This window comes from Varanus komodoensis, unplaced genomic scaffold (assembly GCF_004798865.1).
Source record: "Varanus komodoensis strain SLA01 unplaced genomic scaffold, ASM479886v1 scaffold113, whole genome shotgun sequence".
Taxonomy (NCBI): Eukaryota; Metazoa; Chordata; class Lepidosauria; order Squamata; family Varanidae; genus Varanus; species Varanus komodoensis.
In genome coordinates, this window is record NW_025335325.1 from 213,523 (window position 1) to 232,146 (window position 18,624).

The window sequence follows — 18,624 nt, forward strand, 5'->3', positions numbered from 1 at the left end:
AAAGTTTAAGTCCAGTTGGTTGGATTTTAAAGCAGCATCACAACAGCAGGGCTGCCAGATGTGTGGGACTCACATTCCCAACTGATGCAGCTGTGGACTTTGCCGGTTGAGGGATGCTGGGAGCTGGGGGATGCCAAGTGAAGAGAGGTAGTTCCACCATATTGGTCTTTTTTCAGTCAGTAAGCTGGAAGAATATATGCCATGTTTTTTACTTCAGATTTCTTGAGTGCAGAAATGCATTGGAAATGCAGCCTGAACATAGCACAGCCAGATGCCTTGAATGCACAGTTGGAGATTTCTAAGGTTACTTCAATCCCATGACTTCTGGAGGAACACAAAAACAGAAACCTGCAAATTCCTTTATTCAGCCTGTCTGCAAGAGAATTGTAGCTTCCTAGTTTATGTTACATAGAAAACAGAATGTACTTTCAATTCTATCTGAAATTGGTGTGTTGGCGTTACAAGAGGACTCCGAAGGTATCTTCTGAGGAGGCACCCATGTCTCCAGTGGGGTCACACACACAAAGCACCTACCCTGTTTCTCCGAAAATATGACCTAACAGGAAAATAAGCCTAGCGTGATTTTTCAGGATGCTCATAATATAAGCCCTACCCCAAATATAAGCCCCTGTTAAGATCATCAGCCAGATGGACACATTTAGGATGTCCGTTGCAACACACAATGGACGCAATGAGTTATAAAAGAATAATATGGATATAGAATTAAATAGAAAGATTGTCAGCCAGATGGATGCATTTAGGATGTCCCTTGCAACACAATTCGGGGTTTGGAGAGTTATGATGATGTTCCAGAAGAAGATGGTGTGACTGTATTTGAATAAATGTAGATTTGTTACATGAATAAATGTAAATTGTTGTGTATGAAAAAATAAGACATCACCTAAAAATAAGCCCTAGTGCATCTTTTGGAGCAAAAATTAATATAAGACCCCGTCTTATTTTTGGGGAAACATGGTAGTTATGCTCTCAACTTGATGGGGATCATGATTTATGTGAATGTACAAGTCTGCATAAACAACAGTAAGAATACTATTGCTTGCGAGTCCACACAGGTAGTCCTCTCATGATGTGTGGCAGCTGCCTGGTTCTTTCGTTCCCTTAACTTCAGCAGCCCAGCTGGTAGAAAACTCACTCAGCAGAGTTTGGCGTTTATAAAAATTGTCATAATCCGAAGAAAGAACTGAAATACTTCAGTAGTGATGATCCCGAATCAGTCATAGTCCGTGCTCCTTTTTTTCAGTTTTCCACTCACTGTCTTATGAGCTCTTCTGAAAAAACACACAGCTGTGTGTTGTGTGGTACTTGGAGGAACAGTTGCATTGTTGCTAGTTGCCAAGTTGTGTCTGACCCATCACGACCCCACGGGCAACATTCCTCCAGGCTTGTGGTTGTTTTGCATGTGGATATTTGTTAGTTTGGGGGCCATCTGCCGCAGTGTCAGCCTTGACATCCGCCACTGCCCAGGTGCTTTTTCTCAGCCCTTCACAGCTCCACCCCTATGAGAGACCTTGTCCCGTGGTGGCTCCTTGCCCTACCCTGGTGCTTGGAAGGAACGATCAGAGCAGCCCCATTATCTTGTTATACTGTGTTTCCCTGAAAATAAGACACTGTCTTACTTATTTTTTAAGCTCACAAAAACACACTAGATCTTATTTTCGGGGTAAGTCTTGCTTTTTTATTTTATTTTTTAATGAGTACAACAATCCACACTTAATCGTGTACAACAGCATGAATACTGTTGTACGTGAATCTGTGGAGGGAGCAGAGCTGCATAAGCCGATGCTTCCTCTGTAGCACCGGATCCTGTCACAGGCAGAGTGATACTGTAAGGAACAAAGTTTCCTGGACAAGACGAGACATGTAGTACTAAGCAGCAACAGTTTAATACTCTGGCCAGACCAGACACTCACCCCAAAGGTGGTGTACCGGAGGAGCAGTTTACACAGTCTTTTATTCCCTGCTTCTCGTGCAAAGTCCCTGCCGCCTTCCTCCCATTGGCTGGGGTACTAAGAGTTCCCATTCTTCTCCGCCTTCATCATACTACTCCTTGGTATGTTTCCCCCTTCTGCTCATATGTCCCATGTTCATGTTAATAACCCTCTACTAGGAGGTCCCATTAATATGCATTAGCTAATTACGCAGCCATACTTTGGATTCTAAGTTCAAAAGTTTAATGCCACATCTACCGATTACATCTTGTAGTGTATTATTTTGTGTTAGCACTAGTTTTATTATTAATCATTAAGTGATCTATAGCCTTAACCTTTCTAGTCTGTTAGTCACAGTAATTTTCTGCTTCTCACAATACCAAATGTACCCACTGAGGGAGCAGAGCTGCATAAGCATGTTTTCTCCACACAGTGCATTAAGTTAAAGTTAAGTTAAAAAATACAGTTTAAGAAGGCTCTTTATGTTCCCCACTGGCCCTGGAAATAAACACAGCTAGGTCTTATTTTTGGGGTAGGTCTTATATTTTAGCAAGTACCAAAAGTAGTACTAGGTCTTATTTTCAGGACAGGTCTTATTTTTAGGGAAACACAGTTGTATATTGTTTATATTTCTTGTTTGTTTATATTATATTGTAAACTGTCCTGAGACAATTGGTTTGTATAGGATGGGATACAAATGTTCTAAATAAATACATTTATTCAGTCATAGAATAGAAGAGTTGGAAGGGGCCATGAAGGCCATCAAGTCCAATCCCCCAGGATCATGGAATAGTGGAGTGGGAAGGGGCCGTGAAGGCCATCAAGTCCAACCCCCTGCTGTTGCAGGACACCACATTACACCATCCCACTCCGAGGGCTGTCCAGTTTCTCCTTGAATGTCCCCAGTGTGGGAGTGCCCCCCACCTCTCCAGGCAGCTGGTCCCACTGTTGTATTTCTCTGACCGTGAGGAAGCTTTTCCTGTTGTCCAGCCTGAATCTGGGTCATCACAACTTGAAATTATTATTCCGTGTCCTCCACTCTGGCATCAGCAAGAAGAGATCTTAAAATAAATAAATGGCAGGTGCCGTTTGCCAGGCTATCTGGCACATTTAAAAAGAAAGAAGAGTCATCTCCCATTATCTAGCCAGTATTGTGTTGACTTCTATATTGATCTGAGATGGGCGGTGCCTTTTTGGAGACGCTTGGGTTCTTTCTCCGGGGAGCACCATTGTTGATCTCCCCTCTTTACATGGGCCCATAAAAGCTGGGCATGAGGGGTGCCCAGACAGCTGGGGCTTGGGAGGACTTCGAGAGGGACAGGGCAATCCACACTGTGGCACCTGCCTTGCCTCCCTGCACAATCTGCCTTTTCCCCTCTCCCAGTCAGAAGATGCCCATACCGTGGCCAAAAAGCAGCTGGAGAAGGAGACCCTCATGCGGGTGGACCTGGAGAACCGCTGCCAGAGCCTGCAGGAGGAGCTGGACTTCAGGAAGAGCATTTTTGAGGAGGTAGGAGGGGCTGTCCTCACTTGCAGGGTGGGCTTTCTAATGGCGGTTGGTTTAACCGAGGGGGAGCACAGAGGCTGAACCCCAGGTGCCCTCTCCTAGACTGGGGACCTGGGAAATCTGGCTTCTACTCCCCACTTGGCCATTGTCATTGGGTGGCTTTGCTGAAGGAAAAAATTATTATTATTATTATTATAACATTTCTATGCCGCCCCTTGCCGAAACCTCGGGGCGGCTTACAACACGATAAAATACAATGAAATACAATAGCACATAATAAATTACCATTAAATACAAAGTACAAAAAATACATTGGTTTACAAATATAAGATTAAAATTATCAGTATAACTTAAGTAAATAAAAATATAGGAGGAGAAAGAGAAGGAAGAAGAAGTTGCCCTGGCCAGATCATATGTTTTAACAATTCAAATGATGTTTAAGTAAAAAGGTCTTTACCTGGCGCTGAAAAACCAGTAACGACGGTGCCAGGCGGACCTCTTTGGGGAGTGAATTCCATAGGTTGGGTGCCACCGCAGAGAAAGCCCTCCTCCGAGTACTTACTCTCCTAATTTCTTTCGTGGAGGGTTCCCGGAGAAGGGACTCTCCCGCAGATCTCAAAGGGCGGTCGGGCATATACGGACGTAAGCACTCGTTCAGGTAGCCAGGACCCAAGCCGTTTAGGGCTTTATAGGTCATAATCAACACCTTGAATTGGGCGCGGGCTTCAATGGGAAGCCAGTGAAGCTGACGGAGGACTGGAGTCATGTGAGCATAACGCCCCGTCCCCGTCAGCAACCTGGCAGCTCTATTTTGCACCAATTGAAGTGTTCGGACTGTCTGTTCGGGAAAAATGGATTCTCCCAAGGGAAAACAAGGTGAGATCTAAGAGCTGTGTGATAATGGCGGCATGCACAGAGAGAACTCGGTGTCCTTTGTTCCATCACAGCTCTTCTGGGGTTGTGTGTCTTGGGGAAAGGGAGGGATACAATGTGTGCTGAGCTTTTATTGACTCTTCTAGGCAGGCAACAGCACAGCAGCTGTTTGGTTTGGTGCCCAAACAGGCCCGGGAGGGAGTCCTACATTCTGCCAGCCAGCTGTTCTGCCTGCCTGCCAGGGCTTTGAAGGACAGAAGCAACAGGGCTTCCTTTGTCTCTTGGGACTCGAACTTACCTTCCATTGCCAGGAGGGAGACTTGTCCTTCTCTTTTCTCTCCTGTACTACAAGACCCTTTTATCCTCCTAGACAGAAACTCTGAAGAGGGCTCTTGACTTATTTGGTATTCCCTGCAAGGAGCCAAGCCACAAGAGCTTCTTGTATCCAGCTGAGATGCAAGAAACAGAGTCCCTCTGATAAACTCAGCCATATCACGTGGGCCGTGGCACATGCCAGAAAGGCAGGCTTAGTTCCTGGCAGCCACCATCCATTCAGCACAGTAGTCCTCCCCTGCCCACAGCACCCATCACCCCTGCCCCACATACGGCAACAAACTCTGCAGGGGAGGATGTGGTGCAGGGGTGATGGGTGCTGCAAGCAGGACTTCTGGGAGCTTGCAAAGAGGCTGTGCTCACGTGTGGTGCTTGACCAGCCTCAGAAATCAGGGGGGCTATTCAGGCTTTCTATGAACCTTCCAGGGCAGCGTCCCTCTCAGCAGCATTTCTTTCCCTGCAAGAGGGAAGGCAATATTCTTTGAAGCTTCCTCTCACCTGTTTTGCTGCCGCTGAAAGCTGCCTGTCAGCTGCAGGGACGTCACACTCCATAATGCTTCTTGATCTGGAATCACCTGAGCTGGGCTCTCCTCCCACAGGAAGTACGGGAGACGCGCAAGTGGCACGAGCGCCAGTTGGTGGAGGTGGACAGCAGCCGCCAGCAGGAGTATGAATCCAAGATTGCCCAGGCCCTGGAGGACCTGCGCAAGCAGCATGATGAGCAGGTCCACCTCTACAAGCAGGAACTTGAGCAGACCTATCAAGCCAAGGTGAGGGAGGGAGGGAGGGACAGACAGGGGCTTCTTGCTGGGGTGGCGTGGTCAAAGAGAAGTCCTTTGCAGGCTGAAAGGGCTAATTCCAGGGAAAGGAAGACCATGCTTTCCTGAAAAGAAGCCCTAACCAGAAAATCAGCCCTAGCATGATTTTTCAGGATACTGAGAATATAAGCCCAACCCCAAAAATAAACCCCAGTTAAGATCATCAGCGAGATGGACGCATTTAGGACATCCCTTGCAACCCATGACGGACGTGTTGAATTATAAATCAATAATATGAATATAGAATAAAATAGAAATTTTGTCAGCTAGACGGATGCGTTTAATATGTCCATTACAACCCATGACGGACGTATTGAATTATAAAGGACTAATATGGCTGTATAATTAAATATAATAATATGATTGACATGAATACTTCAATAATAATAGAAATTAAGATCAAGTATTTGTAAATACCCAAGTGGGCACCTTTGGATGAGAGATGAATGTCTTTGGATTGCACCCAAAAGGGGCTTCTCGATGGCATCTTTTCTAACTGAGGAAAGGTAATTAGTAGGGTACTGCAGGGTTCAATTCTGGAGCCAGTGCTCTTCAACATTTTTATGAATGAGCTGGGTGAACAGATTATCAAGTTCGATGATGACACTAACTTGGGTGGGAATCCCAGAGGACAGAAAGGAAAATGGAAGCTCTCTTGACAGGGTGGAGCACTGGGCTGGAAGCAACAGGATGGAATTTAATAGGGGCAGCTACCAAATTCTGCATCTAGGAAAAAGAAACCAAGTGCATAGTTACAAGCTCAGAGATACTTGGCTCAACAACACTGCAAGTGAGAAGAAACTTTATGTATTGGTTGATTTAAAACTTCTTTACTGTCCCATACTTAGAAGTCTCAGGTTTATTTATTTATTTTTACAGCAAATTTTACAGGTTTGCAGCAAATTAGTCCAAGCAAATAAAAATAATTAACAATTGCCCAGCATCCAAAGTTGAAATAGAAGCCCACCACTAAAACAAATTAATAATTAAAATACTGGGAGAATAAAAAGGGTTTTGCCTGATGCCTAAAGGATAGAAGTGTTGGCACCAGGCAGACCTCTCGGGAGTGTTTTCCACAATCAGGTTGCCACCGCAGAGAAGGCCCTGCTCCAGGGAGTCACCCTCTTGAGCTCTTTCAAGGAGGTCTCCTGGAGGAGGGCCTGTGACTCAGATTTCAAGGGGTGGGAGGGCATATAGGGGAGAAGGTGCTCCTTCAGGTATCCAAGACTCAAGCCATTTAGCGCTTCATAGGTCATCACAAGTACCTTGAATTGGGCCTGGACTTCAGTCAGTAGCCAGTGTAGATGATCGGGGGCCGGCGTTAAATGTGAACACCTGCCAGTCCCTGTTAATACCTTGGCAGCTCTGTTCTGAACCCATTGGAAGTATCCGGACTGTCTTCAAGGGTATTGTAGATCTCAAGCTGAATATACATCAGTCACATGATACAGCAACAGAAAGGCAAGTCCTCTTTAGCATGGCATTAATAGAAGTATCACTTCCAAATCACAAGAGGTGCTAGCTCAGGTTATGCCTCACCTTCTGTACTGTGACCAGTTTGGGCACCACCATTTAGGAATGGTGCAAACCAACCAGAGGAGGATCAACTGAGGGCAGCCTTGAGAAGGCTGAGGAGAAGTATGATAGCACTCTTCAGGGACTTGAAAAGGTACAGAGAGGAGGGCTGGGATGTCTTCTTGACCATCTGAGAGAGCAGGATCTAGAATAATGGATCTGAGTTACAGGACGCTAGAAGATGAGGGGAAAACACCAGCATGACAACAGAGCCGGTGCCTTGGAGCTATTCAAGATACGGTTAGACAGCCGGGGATGCTTCAACTTGGGAATTTGGCATTAAGAAGGAGGTCAGATGGAATGGCCTTATGGGCCCTTTCCAGTGTTCACCTTTTGTGATTTTTTCCCAGCTGGAGAATGCCCGGCTCTCCTCCGACCAAAACAGCAAGGCTGCCAGTGCTGCTCAGGAGGAGCTGAAGGAGGCCCGCATGAGGATCGAGTCCCTCAGCTACCAGCTCTCCGGCCTGCAGAAACAGGTGCCTCCTCTTTCTCACTGCTGTTTTCTGTGCCTGCCTCCGGCTCCACAGTTGCGGCACACGCTCTGGCCACTCTTGCCAGAAGAGGGTGGCTTCTGCCAAGTCCGCCCATCTGGGGCCACCTTGCTCAGGATTGCTTACTGGCAACTGCCCCGGAGCCTCAGGTGGGAATATTCTGTCTGCCGGGACCCATTCCCTGGGCTGTGGCAATGTTTCCCAATGCTGGTATAATCCACTGGGTGTTTCTGCACTGTCCTGCAAGTCCTTGGTCCCCTGCAAGAACAGGTTGGCTTGGTCCTGGGGCCCCAGCAGCTTTTCCTGCAAGACACCAGTGGTGGAAGTGCTCACAGAACCTTCAGGGAGGGCCCCATGGAGGCCAGCAGGGAAGGGGATCTCTGCTCTTCAGCCTGAGCACAGATCGTAAATAACAGGATCCCCCCCCCGCCCCACAATGCTCTGTTTGTGCTGCTGACTGGAGAAGATATGGGGCTGGCGAGCCAGTACCCCGGCAGGGGACCAGGCGTGGCAGCTTGCAGGCTTTCTCTAGCCAGCCTGGGTCTGCACAAAGAAGGCAAACCTCTGGCTGGGGTGCTGGCCGGAGGGGCTCTGCGTGGAGCTTTAACTTGAGATTGGATGGTGATGGGGCGGCCACCTCCCAGGTGTCATCTGCCACACCCCCATGTTATACAGCTCCCACACTATTTTCAAGCCCTTCTGCCCCCCCAGCCATTGGCTAGGATCCCGTTTGGCAATCTCTCCTGTAGACCAACGCTGCTGAAGAGCGGATCCGGGACCTGGAGGAGCTGATGGGGAGTGAGCGGGAGAAGCTGCGGAAGATGCTGGAGGTGAAGGAGCGGGAGATGACGGAGATGCAGGACCGGATGCAACAACAGCTGCTGGAGTACCAGGAACTGCTGGATGTCAAGCTGGCCCTGGACATGGAGATCAACGCTTACCGGAAGCTGTTGGAAGGAGAAGAAGAGAGGTAAGGGACACCAATATGGCGGGCTACCTGGTCAGGCAAAGCAGTGGTGACTCCTGGGAGGGCCCAAGGCCACCCCTGGAGACAGCCCTAAGCAGTTTTGCTGCATGTTCTAGGCATAGCTTCCCTTGTTAGAATCACCTGCGTTGGAATAAACACAAAGGCAATTGCTGCTGGGTTGGGGCACAGTCCTTTTTATCCCCCTGGATCATAGAATCATGGAAGAGTAGAATTGGAAGGGCCGTGAAGGTCATCAGGGCCAACCCTCTAGATCAGTGATGGCGAACCTTTTAGAGACCAAGTGTCCAAATTGCAACCCAAAACCCACTTATTTATCGCAAAGTGCCAACACTGCAATAAAATCTGAATATTGAGGTTTTAATTTAGAAAAAACAGCTCACAGCCAGTCCAAGCAAATATATATACAGTGGTACCTCGGCTCATGAACGCCTCAGTTCACGACCAAATCGGGTCGCAAACAAAATTTTCATGAAAATTTTGACTCAGGTCATGAACTCCACATTGGGTGGCAACTGCTATCGCTGCCATCTTTCCACCCCCCCCCCGAATGGGGAGGGGGAGATGGCCAAGATCATGGCTGTCTTTCCTGCATGAGCATGCCCGTGATTGCGCCCAACTTTCCTGCATCAGCGCAACTGTGGTCTTAGCCATCTCCCCCCGTCCAGCACGATCATGCCCATCTCCACCCCCCCACCGAGCACACCTGCCTTCATGCCCGTCTCTCCCCACCAGTGCACCCGTGATCGCGGCCATCTCCCCCCAGCGTGCCAGGATGACAGGCGTGCGCAGGGATGATGGGCGCGATTGTAGTCGTTCTGGTGGGGTGGGGGGATGGCTGTGCTTAGAGTTGGGAGGGAGATGGCTGGGATCTTTGTTGTTCTTTGTCACTTTGCTTCACATTTTTCTGATTTAAAAAAATATTTGCAGAATGGATTCATCTTATTTACATTGACCCTTATGGGGAACTTTAACGTGGCTCATGACCAAGTTGGGCCACGACCAGAGTCCTGGAATGGATTAAGTTTGTGAACCAAGGTCTATCCTTGGCAGTGCACTGACCAGCCATGCGAAAGCTCAAGACAATTCGCAGCTAATGAGTCATGGCCCGTGACATCATCGCCTCGCACCGCTGCTCCTTTCTGAGCATGCACATGGCCCCTATGTGTGGTGTTACCTGATGCTCAGCTGCTGGGGCGATGCTGTGGCGACTTGATTTGTGTGCTGACGGAGAGGGCTCTGCATGCCCGCTGCGGCACACATGCCACAGGTTCGGCACCACTGGCCTAGATCATAGAATCATGGGATGGTAGAGTGGGAAGGGGCCATGTAGGCCATTGAGTCCAACCCCCTGCTGCTGTGGGACACCACATTACACATTACATCTGCGGGCTGTCCAGTTTCCTTTTGAATGACTATTGTGGGAGAGCCCACCACCACTCTGGGCAGCTGGTTCTGCTGTCGTATTGCTCTGACCATGAGGAAGCTTTTCCTGATGTCCAGCCTGAATCTGGGTTGCTGCAACTTGAGTTGATTATTCTGTGTCCTACACTCTGGGATCAGCAAGAAGAGTTCTTGAGGAAGAAGAGATCTTCCTCTTTGTGACAGTCTTTGTGATCCTAGGGGGATCTCATGTCCCCCTCAGTCTTCTCTTCTCAAGACTGAACATGCCCAGTTCCCTAAGTCTGTCCTTGCAGGGCAGTGTTTCCAACCCCTGGATCGTTTTTGTTGCCCTTTCTAATTTCCCTGCATCTTTCTTCAATCTTGCTGCCCAGAACTGGACACAGGATCCAGGTGAGGTCTGACTGGTGAGGAATACAGAGGAACTACTCCTTCTCGTGATTTGGAAGTCATACTTCTGTTCATGTATCCCAAAAAAGCATTTGCCCTTTTGGCGGCTGCATCGCATTGTTGGCTCACGTTCAGCCAATTGTCCACAATTACTCCGAGATCTTTTTCTTGTTCAGTTCTGTTGAGCTGTGTACTCCCCATCTTGTATCATTGCCTTTGGTAAGGTATTCCCCATGTTGTATCGATGTATATTGGCTCTCATGGGTTCGAAAAACATAACTCTGGTTTTCTGGAAGGTTGAAGGACTTGCCCTAGGAGCCTGGACTGATGGTTGGCTCAGCACCGCTGCAGACAGCATGGGATGGGGTTGCTCCTCTTGGGAAGCAACTCTCACTCCTCCCACCGGGTCAGTGCCATCTGTCCTCTTCTCCTGCCACTCAAAGCCTGCCTTTCCCTGCCAGGCTGAAACTGTCTCCAAGCCCTCCACCCCACATCACTGTCTCGCGGGCCACCTCCTCCTCCAGTGGCGCCTCAGTCCCTCGCTTGTCCCGGGGGAAACGGAAGCGTGTCGATGCGGAGGAGCTCTCCGGCAGCATTTCCAGCGGGATCGGGACCAGCAGCAGCAGTGCAGGCAGCAGCTTCCAAATGAGCCAGCAGGCCTCAGCCAAAGGCAGCATCAGCATCGAAGAGGTGGATCCTGAAGGAAAGTATGTCCAGCTGAAGAACCATTCTGACAAGGTAGGTTTGTCTTCTCTGGAGATGGTGGAGTCCCATTGGACCTTTGCCGGCTGGACTCGTGGTAGCCAGTGTGGCCAGTGGTTTCCCTTTGTGCTTGTTCCTTGGGTGCTTATTGGACCCCACGTCTTGTTCCAGGATCAGTCTCTCGGGAATTGGAGACTGAAGAGGAAAATGGGGGATAGTGAGGAAATCGCTTACAAATTCACCCCCAAGTATGTTCTCCGAGCTGGGCAAACTGTCACGGTAAGTCATGGCTCTTTCTTTTGGGGCATGTAATTGACTGGGCGGTCTGCTGAGGTCTCGCCAAGGTTACTACTCAGTTGGCATCCCACTCAAATATGCTTTGCGATCCCCACTTGGACAACTAGGCACTGGTGGTCAGAGATCCACAATCCCTGTGGAAAACTCTGCACTGGCCTCGCCCCTTCCTGTGCCGGGAAAGGATCTGTCATTCCATATTAAGTGACGGATTCTCACTGTAGGGTGAGCTGGATGGGGCTTTTACCTGCCAGGGCAGGAGACCAGCCTTTGTTGAGCATGCCAGAGAAGTATGCCCCCCACAAGACTGCTTGGGGCAAGTGTGCTAATCTCATTTCCCAGATCTGGGCTGCTGACGCTGGAGTGACCCACAGCCCTCCCTCGGTCCTCGTGTGGAAGAACCAGAGCAGCTGGGGCACGGGTACCAGTATCTGCACTTACTTGGTGAACTCGGATGGAGAGGTATGCTCTGGTGTTGTGGGATGCAGAGAGGCAGGCACGGGTTCAGTAGGACTGGGAGGTTCTGGGGCAGCCCGAGACCAGAAGAGCAGCCCTTGGGGGTTGCAGGACTGGCCCAGTCAATCACAGCCACCTGGGATGTTACGAGCACCACCTGGGAGCTCTGAGGGAAGGGCTATAGCAGAACCGGCTCTTTCCTTCAGAGGTGGCCAGAGTAACAAGGGTCTCTGGTGTGGTTGGGGTGCTGTGTGCCTCCTGGGGGCTCTGCCCATCGCCTTGCCTGGGCCGTGCCCAGCTTCACCTGCTCCAGCTTCTGCTCCAATCCTGGGGATCCACTTCCCCTCGGCTTGTCTCCCTGGCTTTCCTCTCCTGACCGGCATTGACTGCTCTGCTCTGTTCGGATCAGCCTCCCTTGCACTTCTGTTCCCACCGTGATTTCCGGACTGCCTGACTCCAATTTGGACTGGGCCTGTCTATCGTGCCGGTTGTCTGGGTCCCGGTGTCCAGACCTGATCTCCAGCTGCCCGTGCCTGGACACTGACTTTTGTATCAGTGTGGAGGTAGAAAGGAGCACAGCTCCTTTGCTCTGCTGCAGATGGGTTACACAGGCTCTGCTCGGGCTTGTTGATGCCGGCGGCGTACAGAGGTGTGCAGAACATGGAGGGTTCCCACAGGAGCCAGAGAGAGGGAAATGCAGCTTTGTTGGCATTGGAAGGGAGACAGTCCCACCCGTGCTTATCTAGCTCTTTTGGGGCAGCCTGCGAAGTCGTCTTTAATACTTGAAATCTGCCCCCTATTCATAGCTGGGTGTGTTTTCCTTCCTCCTGAAAACTCTGACTTGTAGCATGTCACTCTTTGCCCTGTTGTGCCTTTTTGAAGATCGTTCGCTGACTCCTTCGAAGCTTTGAGACTCTCTGGTGTTTGGTGCAAAGAAATAACAGGGAAGTGCCTTGAAACGTCTGCCAGATGTGATGGACGTTTGTCTCAAGTGGCGCTTCATCTCCCCGTACCATTTAGGAAGTTGCAGTGAGAAGTTTGACCCAGTCCTCCACTCTGCTGCAGGAGAATGAGGAGGACGATGAGGCTGAGTTTGGCGAGGAAGACCTTTTCCACCAGCAGGTAGCTCAAGGAGGGTGGCTCACCTTGGGGGAGAGAAGGAAGCACCTTGTAAGGGGGAGCTGATCTCTGAAAAGAGAGAGATCCTGGGGGTAGTGCATAACCAAACATTTGAAAATGGAACGATGGAAAGGATGCCAGTGGTGAAGAGCCTGTCCAAAACCTTTATACAAGTCACCCAACATTTGTCGGGGTGTCTTACTTGGATCCAGAGCAAACCTGAACTGCTCAGATCCTTTTGAATAAAGATGCAGGCAAGCTGGAGAGGGTTCTGAGGCAGGCAGCACGGATGATCCCGGGCCTGGAGAAGAGATGAGTGCCTTCTCAGCCCTCTCTGAGTACTGGAAATGGATTGATGGACTCAAATTACAGGATGGCCAATTTTGGGGAGATACCAGGAAAATTTCCTGGCTGTTGGAGCAGTCCAGCAATGGAACCCAGGGCCTAGGGAGGTGGTGGGCTCTCTCTCAAGATGCAATGTAGACAGCCACCTGAGAGGGATGGTTTAACTTGCACGGAGCAGGGAGTGGGACTCAGTGGCCCTCTGGCCCCTCCAGTTCTATCACTCTGTGCTACTTCCTCAGTCTCTCTTTTTCTTCTTCCTTTAGGGGGACCCCAGGACAACCTCCCGAGGCTGTGCTGTCATGTGAGCTGAAGCCCACTGCCCAACCTTCCACCTCCTTCGCTCCCTCCTTTGCCCAGGAGCTCTGAAAACTATTTTTATACATCTGCTCTGATCCCTCCTTTTCCCTCTTCTTTTTGAAAATGGAAATCATGCTTTGGTACACTTTTTAAAGAGAGAACCTCCTCAGCCTGGTTTGGAGGGTTCGCCTGCTGCTTAGGGAGGCTGCTGGCCCTGGAAACCAAAGGCCAATGTGGTGTTGAGGGCTCCAGAACAACATGTTGCCTTGGGGAGGAAAGTATGCCTTAGATGCCTCCCCCCTGTGTGGAAGCTCTGGAACACATCGTGAGTTTCTACAGTGCGTGTCCCGTTGCATTGGTTCAACCAAAGGTTGGAGGTGGGAAAGAGCCCTGCTAATGCCAGAAACCCACAGCATCCTTGTTGGGCATCCTCCCAGCTTCTCTAGGAAAGGAGACCGCCCCCCCCCCCCCAGCCTCCCTCTGTTCCAAGAAGCCTCTGAAAGGGCTCGGGAAGATGCTGCAGGGCCCAGTTGTCCAGCCTGCCTTTCTCCTTAGCTTTTCCCTTCCAGCCACCTTGTTCCTTGGCAGAGAAGCGGCCTGGTAGGGAAGCGGCCCCTGCCCCTCAGATAATTGGGCATGCTGAAGCCCCTCGGTGGGACTAATTGTGCTTGGATAGACTTGATGCTGAGCTCCCTCCACATGCCACTGGTGTCCGGCTGTGCCCCAGAGACTGCTGGGCTGGAAATGGTGTGCTGGGGAGCAACATGCCGGTAGAGTCCTGGGAAGCTGCTTTGTGCAGATGGAAAGGAGAGCGGCTGCTTTGCAGCTCCTTAGAAAAGCATGGATTTGGGAGCACCAGGGGGGTGGTGATGGGGATCCTGACCTCCAGCCTTCCAGCTGTTTGCAAAGCCAAGCTTACCATGGCTTTACTCGCCCTGCTCAAAGCAAAGGAAACTGGATTTTGGGGATTATGGAGCAGATGTTAGCTGTAAGACTAAAACACTTTTTGTCAAAACTTGTCATGAGAATCTGGGCCCACACACCAGTGCATCCTGCGTGCTCTTGCCCTCCAAAGTTGGAAACATGTAAGATTTACAGATTCTTTGGTGTGATTGTTAAGAGTTGGTTTTTGCATCTTCCTCTCAAGGGTTGGCCATGAAGCTCACAGGATCCTTTTTTTTAAAGTCAAGAGTCAGTCCCAAGCTGTGTGGAAGGGCTGTTTGTAATACACATGAAGTCTGTTCACACCAGTAGGCAATGATTGCTGGAGAATCTTCCACCCTGTGACTCTCAGATGTCCGAGCTGCCTCCTTTGAGCAGCGTCCTGCTACAAGGCCCTGCTTCAAGCTTGTTCTGGTAATTGGGCTTTCCCTAAGTTGCAAGGCACGCCTTGATTATCAGTGGCATGCGTGCTTATTTGCATAGATCCTAAGAGATGGCTTTGGCAAAACAACCCACTAGTTCCCTAACCAGCTTAAAAACTCGATCTTAAAAGATGATCCGAATTCTAACAAACCTCCAGATTTTGGCAATGAGCAGGCCTTCAGCTCCTGTTTTGATTCCAAGCCTCCGTGGTCGTCCTCGGCTTCAGCTTGAGGACATTTCTTGTTTCTTGCCATGGTCACACATTCTGGTCAGAGGGAGAACATTGTCTCAAATTGTCACCAGTGGGGAGGGGATGTTTCCTGACTTTCCCCACAAGCTGGATGCAAGTCAAGGGACTGGGAAGGAAAAGTCAACCTTCATATTACAGAGTCAGTGGTGCTAATATTCCAGACACATTGATGCCATTCATGATCATTGTTGATGTAAAAATGTTTTAGAAGTTTGAATCTGTTGAGCCACTTGCGGAAAAGCCCTCAAAAAAAAAAAAAAGGGGGGGGGATGATGGGGTGAAGCATATGGATTTTCTTTTCCCATATTTTCTCCCCCACATGTTCTTTCAGTTTGGACTGTTGGGCTGAACGTGCTGTAGGTTGTGCTTATTTGGTCAGCTTCTAGGGCATCGGACCAAGACTGCTTGCTGCCCCTGAACATCCTTGCTGAGGAGGGAACATGCTTTTCCAAGGTGCTTCCTGGCCTCTGCCCCCCCTCGCAAACCCGGCAGCATCCTGTGATCTGGCCATACTGGCTGGTCAGATCCCTTCCCTGTGATCTCAAAGATGTGAATGTCCACAAATGCAGCCTGAGCCATCCCTGTTCCCTCGAGGCAGAAGAGTGGGGTCTTGGGTGTTCCGTGAAATCTGAGCCTGGAACCATCTCCTTTGGTGGATACCTGTAGGGCTCACAGTTGCTGATCCGGAATTCTGCCATGGACCGTTGCTTGGACGCGCTTTGAATTTTGCCTTTCCTTGTCCAGAGCTCGTTCCAGGGAGCCCCCAGCCCCACTGACTTCTGCAATGAAGGTGAGTGTCACCTGCCCCTTGACATTCCTCTTGGATTTTTCCGGGCTTCCTGGCTGAGCAGTGATGAGAACTAGAATGGCTTAAGTTACTTTCCTTTTCCCCATGAGACCCTCCCCCTATGGGGTCTGTGTTCCTGCTTTGGGGTAGGGACATACCCCAGAGGCCAAGCTGGATTGCAGACCAGCTGGGAGTCATTCTGCCGCCGAGCCTCAACTTTTGTTAATTGCTCAAGCTGAGAATCCCAAATGTTTGTTTCTGGCAGTTTGTTCTGCATCTTCAGTTCCTCATCCAGCTGTCTGACCTTCCTTCCGCCCGGTTCCTCATGGACTTGCTTGTTTCTGATGCAGGTTGGTCGCTTCTCATTCTGGGCCATGTCTTAAAAGTGCTGAGTGTCTTTAAAATGCCAAACTGACACTTCCCGTTCCCTCTCCTACAGAAAATCAGAATTAAACAGCTGCCCTCACCTTCCAAACAGAACTTCCAGCATTGGGAAGACTGATCTTGCTTATGTGAACCTTTTACCAGGGGGAAAGCTGTCGAATCGTTTCTTGCTCTTGCGTGAAACTCCCAGTTACATCATGCTGCACGGAAACTCTTCATTTCCTTTCTACTCCCATTAAATCTCTTAGGAGCTGATAGCTGGACCACATGTTGTAGGTTATTCACCAGCTCCTTCTCTCCCTGCCTCAGTCTCCCCGTTTCTTTGCCTGCCCCCAAACCATTTTCACTGAGCCCTGAGCAGCTGGGGGGAACGATTCACTGGGAGAGGGCTGTAACTGCTGATAGATGGCTAGCCATGACTGAAGAAACACAATTAAGCACGCCTACCTTCACACTCGGAAATAACAAAGCACTTCTTTTAAGCCCATATTTATGTACGATCATAGAAAAATGTCAGTGCTGCTTTGAGGTGCTTAAGTATAGAGAAGAAACTGCTAAAAAAAATCACATTTGGGAGGCTTCTGAGGTCCCCTCCAATCTCCACAGTGGTGGGGTTCCGGCAGCATCTTTTCTGCCTAGGTCTTGACTGGCTGCTGGACTTGGGTGATGCCCACCAGGCTGTTCCACCCTCATTTTGAGCAAGGGTCTTCCTGGGGACCCCCACACAGTCCCCAATTGAAACATGCTCCCTGCATGGTGGCACTCCAGAGAAACACAAATGTCTGATGACCTGCTGAGCCACCAAGTTCTCACAAGCAATAAGCGGTCTGAAACACAAAAGGACCAGGAACTTTATACAGATACGTTCCCTCCTTAGAACTCTATTTTTGTAGCTGTGAGTTGTTGCTTGCGTTACTTTTGGAGTTTAGAAATGGAGCAGTGGCATTTCTGAGCAATATGCAACCAGGAGGGGCTAGGGGGCTAGGTCTCGCAAAGTTTTGGTGCAACAGGCAGAGTCAGTTGGGAGAAAACTAATTGACAGACTTCCCCATTTCACTGTCCCTTCGCTTTATGATGGATATGCATGCCAAATGTCTTTTTCAATTATTTGTAATATACATTTTGGACTGGAAACATTTTGTACAAGACTCCAATAAATGTTTTGCATTTTTAGCAAGACTCACGTGTTACATGTGGGTAAGCGCTGTGCAGAATTCCAGACTTCTGAGGACACACCTCCTTCCGTCCTTCCTTCCTTCCTTCCTTTATTTGGACATTTCTAACCCATTCAATACAAAACATCTCTATTATGGCTTACGGAGTAATAAATATCCAATAATTACATTAACAATAACAAGATAAAATGCAACTGAGGATAAATAAGATCTGAATTAAAAATTTTAAAAAACTTTAAAATATTAAAAGGTTAAAGAACTTTAAAAGGTTCTTTAAGTGGGTTGCACATGATGGGCCAGCGGGTGTCCAAGTGTGAGGAAAATAGATTTCCGGGAGGCAAATAAGGCTGGTATTTCTAGCATATGTGGTAGCTCCATTTCTTACGAACTGCACAATGCCACTTGGATGAGACCACGTTTACTGGGGTGAAAAGGAGGGATTGATAAGAAAGTTCTCCAGTCCTTATTGTCGGTCAACGAGGCCCCCCCTCCCCATGTTGTGTAACATACAAACTCCACTTTGTTATCTGCTTTGTGCTTTCACCTGCTACTGATCCATAAGAGGACTTTCCCTCTTGTTCTGTGATGGCTAACTTTATTTTGGAAGGACCTGGACAGACTAGGAATTGGGCAGGAGACAACAGGATGGTATTCAGTGTGGATAAGTGCAAGGTCTTGCACGGGTCCTCAAACTTTTTTACCAGCAGGGCATGTGGGCCGGAGTAGAGGTGGGGCGTGTGGGTACTGAGGCTTTGGGGTGGGGTGAGGCAAGGTGGGGGTGGGCATGCACCACGATGCAGCAGCAGGCGTGCAGTGTGGGGAGGCGGTGGCTTGCTTGCTTGGCGATTGTTTTCTCCTAGTGAGTCCAAAATGATCTCATGAGCAAGCCACCACCTCGCTGCATGGGGGGGGGTGAGGTGGGTGGTGGCAGGCGAGGTGGGAGGCAGGTGCGTGGCCATGTGTGTGGCGTGCAGCCGGCGTGTTGAAAGCTTCTGAAGTGGGCTGGATAAATGGCCATGGCGGGCTGGATCTGACCCCTGGGCTGTAGTTTGAGGATCCATGGTCTTGCACTTGGGGCAGAGGAATGGGGGTCAGAAGTGCAGGTTAGGGGACAAGTGGCTGGAGAGC

General features: G+C 49.5%; 1 protein-coding gene across 8 annotated transcripts in view; it reads left to right on the top strand.

Moving 5' to 3' along the window:
* The window catches only part of LMNB2 (lamin B2), a 28,874-nt gene extending 11,380 nt beyond the window's left edge, over window positions 1-17,494 (top strand). For 2 of the 8 annotated variants that reach the window (XR_006413799.1, XR_006413803.1), the window contains exons 4-14: window positions 3,334-3,459; window positions 5,262-5,432; window positions 7,406-7,531; window positions 8,296-8,516; window positions 10,784-11,060; window positions 11,196-11,303; window positions 11,661-11,780; window positions 12,795-12,896; window positions 13,502-15,940; window positions 16,203-16,287; window positions 16,377-17,494. Coding sequence is in view for 1 of the 8 variants with exons in the window: in XM_044421011.1 (XP_044276946.1) it covers window positions 3,334-3,459; window positions 5,262-5,432; window positions 7,406-7,531; window positions 8,296-8,516; window positions 10,784-11,060; window positions 11,196-11,303; window positions 11,661-11,780; window positions 12,795-12,896; window positions 13,502-13,543 (1,293 nt within the window). In the remaining 7 variants the exon portion in view is untranslated. Of the gene's footprint in view, window positions 1-217; window positions 478-3,333; window positions 3,460-5,261; window positions 5,433-7,405; window positions 7,532-8,295; window positions 8,517-10,783; window positions 11,061-11,195; window positions 11,304-11,660; window positions 11,781-12,794; window positions 12,897-13,501 lie in introns of those variants that run through there. The other 6 variants (XR_006413801.1, XR_006413800.1, XR_006413802.1 and 3 more) reach the window with 6 other exon arrangements.
* Window positions 17,495-18,624: the final 1,130 nt, after the last annotated feature.